This window comes from Hippocampus comes, unplaced genomic scaffold (assembly GCF_001891065.2).
Source record: "Hippocampus comes isolate QL1 unplaced genomic scaffold, H_comes_QL1_v1.1 scaffold125, whole genome shotgun sequence".
Classification (NCBI taxonomy): Eukaryota; Metazoa; Chordata; class Actinopteri; order Syngnathiformes; family Syngnathidae; genus Hippocampus; species Hippocampus comes.
The window spans coordinates 906074-914443 of record NW_017805453.1 but is presented as its reverse complement, the minus strand read 5'-3'; the positions used below and the strand labels follow the sequence as shown (position 1 = coordinate 914443).

The window sequence follows — 8370 nt, the reverse complement described above, 5'->3', positions numbered from 1 at the left end:
AGTGGCGATGCAGAATGGCCTACTTTTAACAGGTGGACCCCTGAGCATGTTGTTTCTCTGGCCTTGTTGTTTTGCATGTGCAAAACACAGTTGTTTGCCTGGCTTTAATGGCTGTTTTTGCTTCGCGTTGGGAGAAAGGCGTTTGTTTGGGCGTCATTTCCCCACGGGCAGTTTGTGACACCAAGAAATAGCAGCACAACATGAGAGAGTGCAGGAGACGGCCACTGAGGCAAAGTACTTCTCAGGTGTCGTTCGTATCATACTTTATGTCGTTGAACCGCAATAATCGCTGGTGTTTTAATGAAAATGTCTCAGGCGTGTCTTCTGATCCACAGTTCATCCATGTATTGGCTGTCCTTGTTCTCCACTCGCCGGTGGCCTTGCTCAGCCCCACTGGTGATCCTGGTCGGCCTGGTGAGCAGGCAGCCAGGCCTTATGGCGGGTCCGCAGGCGGCTCGAGCACTGACTTGTCCTCGGTGGGGAGCACCCGCAAGCCGCGGGCTTTTCCAGGATGGAGATGTCGTCATCGGTGGACTTTTTCATCTCCATTACACGCCTCCTGCCATAGACCATGACTTTGCTGGCGAACCAGACTATAGAGAATGTACTGGGTATAACTTGTTTGTTTATTATTCTGACCTTCATTTGGGGTTCCATCATGTTGATTTTTTTAATGAATTCAAACATAGACTGCATTTCAGAACTGGATAAACATTCTGTCTGTACAATATGAATAAGGCTCAAGTTTGATTGACTACAACATGCGTCAAATTTTGTACGCTCAGGTCAATTCAGGCTTCACAGTCAACTCATTCAGTCTTTTGTTGTCTTGTCCCTCCAACCCAGTTTAGAGGAACTCCCCCTACAGTACATTTACTCGATGGTATTTGCCGTGGAGGAGATCAACCGGAGTCCTCGCCTGTTGCCGGGCGTGAGGTTGGGCTATCACATCCGCGACAGCTGCGCCTTGCACCCATGGGCCACGCAAGCAGCCCTCTCGCTGGTGAGCGGAGACAGCACCACTTGCAACATTGCTGCAACCCCGCAGGACGATTCTGGAGGAGGTGATGGGAAAGGTATCATCCAATGGTATCAATAAAACACCAGACTATTTTCTTTGAACACATTTTATTCTGCACAAAATGTCTTATCAGGTGTTCCGTTGATCATCGGTGGTGCTTCATCCAAGACGGCCATGATACTTTCCAGAGTGCTGGGGCCACTCTCTGTACCTTTAGTAAGTTCATTGAAATACTTTATAGATGACCTTTTAAAGGCAAGGATGCTTTGTTTTGAACGGCTCAGTTAATTTCACAACATCTAATATCATTACATTTCTAGTTTTGTCGAGGGTAGATTTATACCGTACAGTGCACCAATATTGTGTAATATTGCGCTGTAATATTGGGAGCTGTTATTTGACAATATTTGAATTTATTTGTTCAGTCAAATGAGAAGAGCGAAGAGCGATGTATGGAATAAATAATTAATTAAATACAATTTAAAAATTGAAAAATACTGGAACATTTCGCAAAGAAAAATAACAAAATATGGGACAAACGCCATTTTTTTCAAAATACACTTAAAAATATTTAGGAAAAGAAAAAGTAAATTCGATCCAAAATGAGTGAAGAAACAGGTCATTATGAAGATCAAACATTGCTTGCCCCACCTGAGTTATTACATGAAACGCATTAACTTGCAGAAGAGTGGTGTCTGTTTTTCTTTTTTTTTGGGGGGGGGAATGGTGAAATTACATTTCATTCATGAATGCATTTTCCCTATTAGATGAGCTACCAGTCCAGCTGCCCTTGTTTGAGTGACAGGCGTCAGTTTCCCAACTTCTTCCGAACCATCCCCAGCGACATTTACCAGGCGCGGGCCATTGCTAGGCTCGCCATATACTTCAAGTGGACCTGGATCGGCACCGTGATTGCAAACAATGACTACGGTCTGATGGCCGTCAAGGTAAAATCACAATCCAATATCGGAATTGTTTCAGAAATTCTAAGAATTATGGTTCGTTTTGTGAGGTACTCATTTCGTATCATTTTGTACCAGTGGACGTGTGTCCTTCATCAGACCAGGAAGTTCTGATACCATTATTGTCATATTATGGGCTAGTAGGTGTTCCAGGAGGAGACCCAGGGTTCCGGCGTGTGTCTGGCCTTCGTGGAGACTCTAAACAGACAAAACATTGTGAATGATGCCAGGAGAGCAGCCCTCGCGATTAAGGCATCAAGCGCCAGAGTGATATTGATCTTTACGTGGTACACAGACGTCAGGGAGCTCTTTCTGCAGCTGGCCGACCTGAACGTGAGAAGCAAACAGTCGTTCGATACAAGATCTTTCCGAATGGTCATGTGATCCTTATGTATGCTGACGCCAGGTGACAGACAGGCAGTTTCTTGCCAGCGAGGCCTGGAGCACCAGTGCCAGTCTTCTCCGACACCCTGTCACCTCGCGAGTAGCGAGCGGAGTCCTGGGCACGGCCATTCGGAGCTCGCCGATCCTCGGACTCCGAGATTACCTCCGAAGTTTGACTCCCTCTCGTCGCCCGGGTGATGACATTTTGAGGGAGTTCTGGGAGATGCAGTTTGCATGCATTCCTCGGCTTTCCAACGGCACAACCACGCCTGACCGGAGCGCCTCCCTGCCCCTGTGCCGAGGGGACGAGTCCCTGGAGAGGGTGGACAATCTCTTCACTGACACCTCGCAGCTACGACAGGCTTACAACGTCTACTTGGCCGTTTACGCCGCTGCTCACGCCCTTCACGACCGCCTCGCCTGCCCCGACACACACACCTCCTCCAGGGAGGGCAGCTCCACCTGCTCCTCCCCAACAAATGTCAAACCTGCCGAGGTAAACAGCAACAGTTTGTGATGAGATGTATTTGACATTACGCTGATGGTGAAACATCTGAGGCTGACATTACATTGCGCGCGTTTGTGTTTGGAATAGGAGTATCCTTTACTCTTATTGTTTTCTCAATTCCCCGCATCCCAAACATAATCAGTAGTATGACTTTGCATCTTTCAATCTCTCTTTTTAATTTGCAGTGTTTGATTGAAATTGAAATGTGAATACAAAATACAAAATAATAATACAAAAATGAATAACTGTAACAAACAAATAAGACAAAAAAATTGGGAAATGGAAATCTAAATCATCTGAAACAATGGTCCTCAGTCGAAAAAGGGTGGAGTGCCTTCTCCGGGTCGGGGAGGAGATCTCGCCCCAAGTGGAGGAGTTTAAATATCTTGGGGTCTTGTTCACGAGTGAGGGCAGGAGGGAGCAAGAGATCGCCAGGCGGATCGGTGCAGCGTCTGCTGTGATGCTGACCTTGTATCTGTCTGTCGTGGCGAAGAAGGAGCTGAGCCAAAAGGCGAAGCTCTCAATTTACCTGTCGATCTACGTTCCAACCCTCACCTATGGTCACGAGCTATGGGTTGTGACCGAAAGACCCAGATCCCGGATACAAGCGGCTCTCCCTTAGAGATAAGGTGAGAAGCTTGGTCATCCGGGAGGGGATCAGAGTCGAGCCGCTTCTCCTCTACGTTGAAAGGAGCCAGATGAGGTGGCTCGGGCATCTGATTAGGATGCTTCCTGGACCCCTTCCTGGTGAGGTGTTCTGGGCATGTCCCACCGGCCGGCAGGGCGCCCCGGGGACGACCCAGGACATGTTGGAGAGACTCCCAGCTGGCCTGGGAACGCCTCGGGGTTCCCTGGGAACAGCTGGAAGAAGTGGCTGGGGAGAGGGAAGTCTGGGCTTCCCTGTTAAAGCTGCTGCCCCCACGACCCAACCCTGGATAAGTGGTAGAAAATGGATGGATGGATGGATGAGGAACAATTGAAGTGTTCTGATTCAACATCTTGGGTGGCTAAATTAATGATTTTACCTCTTTGTTACTCTAATCAATACAGTAATTTACTGGACTTATTCTATTATCAATTATCTTTACCTCACAGGACATAAATTAGTTGCAAATAAGTATTAATATAAGTGTTGTTTGTAGTCTGTATTCCATATTTTTTTTAGACAACATGCATACACACAGCACATACACTTGGTTAAATGTTTTAAATATATAGCAAAATGTGATCATGTCTCCTTTTCAGCTGCTGCAGCACTTAAATGACGTGAACTTCACCACGCCACAAGGGGAAAGACTTTATTTTCAAGGGGCCGACATCCCCGCCAAGTATGACCTGGTCAACTGGAAGAAGCGCCCCGACGGCTCCCTGGAACTTGTTCTGATCGGCCGAGTGGACGGCAACGAAATCTTCATGAACGACACAGCTGTGCAGTGGCGCTCAGGATCTAGTCAGGTGCCAAAAACAAGCTCATCTCATAACATTTTGTTGCACACATGAGCATACAGTACCATTTGACTTTATAGGTGCCAGCTTCGGTGTGCAATGAGAGTTGCCCTCCTGGAACCAGGGTGGCCACCAGGAAAGGAGAACCGGTGTGTTGCTTTGACTGCATCCCGTGTGCTGAAGGAGAGATAAGCAACATGACTGGTGAGCGACCACATGTCGTTCACATGTTGAATTTATTTGCTGATCCCTTGTGTTGAAATATTTCAGATTCGCCCAATTGTGAACGCTGTCCACTTGAGTTCTGGTCCAACACGGAGCATACGGTCTGCATCCTCCGCCAGCTGGACTTCCTGGCCTTCAACGAGACCTTAGGCATCACCCTAACTGCGGTCGCCATCTCTGGCACCATGGTGACCTTCGCCGTTTTTGTGGTCTTTGTCTACTACAGACACACACCTGTGGTAAGGCGTCATTGAATGACATTCCAATTGACTTGTGAGCTCATGTTTCACAAACTGCTCCTTTTTCATCCTTTTAGGCAAGGCAAGGCAACTTTCATACACAAGCCAACTCAATGTGCTTCACACAAGCAAAGACACAACACCTAAATAGCCTTTACAAACACAACAGTTAACGGCATTCAGAGGCAAAGAAAAAAATTGTCACTTACAAAAATGAATAAAAGAACGCGCATTGACAACATTTAAACACATTAAAACAACGTTAAAAGGATGTAAAAGTAAATTAAAACATAAGGGTAGGTTTCTAAAATGAAAAAAAAATGTTTACATGAATCCAAGGAAGGGGGTGAAGCAAAGTTTCTCGCATTGCTTTAATAGCATTTTACACAAATCATAGCATTGACTAAGATTTTAATCTGATTTTGTTTTTTATTATTGTTATTTTTTATTTCACCACATAGGGTAATCGAGAACAGTTTTTCATTTACAGTGAAGACCTGGGAGCCATTTAGGGTTCAGTGTCTTGCCCAAGGACACTTTGACGGCAGACAGTTGGAGCTAACTAGATTATTGGTTCATATGAGCTTACAAAGTTGTTGTATCCATCATTTTTATTTTGTATTACTTATGTGACCATAACTTGTGAATAAAATGTAGCAATTATCAGAACGTAACAACGGCAGCAATGGAGACTCCATGACGAGATGCATCCCCTCTTCCCCTTTCAGGTCCGAGCCAACAATTCCGAACTGAGCTTCCTCCTCCTCTTGTCTCTCAAATTCTGCTTCCTGTGCTCTCTGCTGTTCATTGGCCGCCCCACCGTGTGGTCTTGTCGCTTCCAGCAGGCCGCCTTCGGCATAAGTTTTGTGCTCTCCGTGTCCTGCCTGCAAGTAAAGACCATTGTGGTCCTAGCGGCCTTCCGCTCTGCCCGGCCTGGCGGTGAAGCTTTGATGAAATGGTTTGGTCCGGTCCAACAGAGAGGGAGTGTCTGTGTGTTCACCGGCATCCAGGTCAGTTTGCAAATGGAGACTTTTTGTCCAGCTCTAACTCTATTTTGTTCGTTTTGATGCATTATTCTCCATTCAGACACTAGGTAGCGGCAAAGTATTGTCTAAATTTGCCTGTAAATTTCAAAGAACAAGCGAAAACGAAGTGTCAGCCTTGCTCATGCTGAAGAGATGAGGGAGAGATTATTCTCATTCCTCTTGAATCCTGCTTTTTACAACTACAGAAAGTGATTCAGCTCAACTGTATTTATAGAGCACTTTAAAACAACCACCGCTGGATACAAAGTGCTGTACATGGGGCAAGTATCATATACTGTATACAACAATAAACAATAAAACAATAAATTATGAACGAAGACAGTAGAAAGCACCAAAACAGTCAAACTAAAATCAAGTCTGAGTCATACTGAATCAAAAGCCAAAGAATACAAATGAGTTTTGAGACGAGTTTTAAAGATGGGCAGCGAGGGGGCTTGCTGAATGTTCAGTGGGCGGTGATTCCAAAGAGAGGGACCAGCAACGGAAAAGGCTCGATCCCTCTGAGCCTCCGCATAGTTCTTGGTACCTCTAAAAATGTCTGGTCCGCAGACCTGAGGCAGGTGTGTAGGGGCGGAGACACTCAGATGACACTAGCTTAATTTTACAATGTACGAAAGTGTGGAACTGCCAATGTGGAGTGAAGATTTTAGACTGGCAAATATATATATATATATATATATATATATATATATATATATATATATATAATTTTTTTTTGACAAGTACTTTCAAAGATATTTGACAGGTAAATTAAACTGTAGTGTTTTTTTAGGTTCATCCTGACATTTCACCCAAAAGCCTCTCAAAACTGTCTGTGAGTACAGTATTAACCTGAAGATTTGTGCTCTCTCTTTCCAATCAGATCATCATTTGTATAATTTGGCTGTCCCTCATCCCCCCTGAACCTAAACCGGAGTTGGATACTCCAGGGTTAAAGGTGACTCTTAAGTGCGACATGACCTCCGCAGTGGGCTTCGCTCTGGTTCTGGGCTACATCGGCCTGCTGGCCTGCACTTGCCTCCTGCTGGCCTTCCTCGCCAGGAAACTGCCCGACAACTTCAACGAGGCCAAGCTGATCACTTTCAGCATGCTCATCTTCTGCGCCGTGTGGGTGGCCTTCGTGCCCGCCTACGTCAGCTCGCCTGGGAAGTACACTGTCGCTGTGGAGATCTTTGCTATCCTGGCTTCCAGCTATGGCTTGCTCGTTTGTATTTTTGCTCCCAAGTGTTTTATCATTCTCGTGAGGCCGGAGAGAAACACCAAGAAACACTTGATGGCCAGGTAGCATATTACAGCCAGGTTATCGATTATTTGAATGAACTATGTATGAAATATGTGATTCATTCTTACTGATTTGTATGGTTATGATGAAATATATACAGTAGTTCACTGTAGCACAAAGTTTGATATTCTTTTTTTGGTAGATAAATGCAATTTTATTTATAGTGATATTTACCCCAATTTTGTCTGCAATCTAATGTGGCTTTTATTTTGTCATACAACTAAATGCAACCCTGTTTCTAAAGAGTGTGCACCTCATTTTACTGGATACTCATTCCTACCTTTCTTTGGTAAAATGGTGGAAATAAACTTTTAGTTTATATTACAAGAAAACAAATGTTCAAAGTACGATACTGTCAAGAATACAGTGTTTGTCATGCCTATGCATATAAAACACAGTAATAAACGCCCATCGATACTCCCTTTTTATTGTACTGTATATTTGTACAATTGTTGCGCTGTTTATTTATACAGAAGAAACGTTTGGGGCCTTCTGAAGACCATAAATGTTTGTCAGGCTAAAATCCCAAAGCATCCATCCATTTTCTCTTAGAGTTGTTACTATACATTTGTGAAATAAAAAATATAGCATTTTGTGCCATTTTTTAAAGACATTTGAATGACAGACTACACTACACTTAGACTAATAGAGGCCTCTGTATGAATAAAAAAAAAAACAAAACAATAATCAAGCTGAGTTTTTTTTTTTAATACCTGGTCTAACCGACATTTTCAAATGTTAAATATTTGTTCAATATTTTTGATGGCAAATCACAGATTCCATTATTGTGATGTGACATGGAACAAGTGCCAACTAGGAAGTAACCTGAAGTTGTTGCCGGACACTAACGAAAGTGATGCCACTGTTTGCGTTGAGTGTAACAAACATCTCCTGCAAGTCATTCACCACCCTCACATCCCCGCAAAAATGGAAAAAAAAAGAGTTTGTACTGCAATATAGTTAGCAGATAAGCAAACATTTAGCTGTTCAATTTCTTCTTCTACTACTAATACTGTTGTTTGAGTGTTGTCCATCAATCTGGATGACCTGAGGAACCTTGCTGCCACTCACACGTCAATCTTGGTGTTACGTCAGACATAATTCTTCACCAAGACACACATAAGACACATTTGGGAATATGATGTTTGCCAGCCTCTAAATTATTCATTTATTAGAGCTCATACATTATCGTAGAAAGGGTTCTGTCAGTCGTCATCTGTACCTGTGGGTAAAAAACAAAAAACAAAACAAAAAAAA

The 8370-nt window shown here is 44.0% G+C and overlaps 1 protein-coding gene across 1 annotated transcript; it reads left to right on the top strand.

The window, feature by feature from the left end:
* The first annotated feature begins 358 nt into the window (after nt 1-358).
* LOC109518397 (extracellular calcium-sensing receptor-like) lies at nt 359-7234 on the top strand. The gene is made up of 11 exons (XM_019874212.1): nt 359-611; nt 847-1076; nt 1155-1237; nt 1789-1968; nt 2128-2316; nt 2390-2863; nt 4121-4330; nt 4402-4525; nt 4592-4785; nt 5514-5795; nt 6694-7234. Exons 1-11 carry the CDS (start codon nt 436-438, stop codon nt 7114-7116), a joined length of 2565 nt encoding a protein of 854 aa, XP_019729771.1. The 5' UTR covers nt 359-435; the 3' UTR covers nt 7117-7234.
* The last annotated feature ends 1136 nt before the right edge of the window (nt 7235-8370 follow it).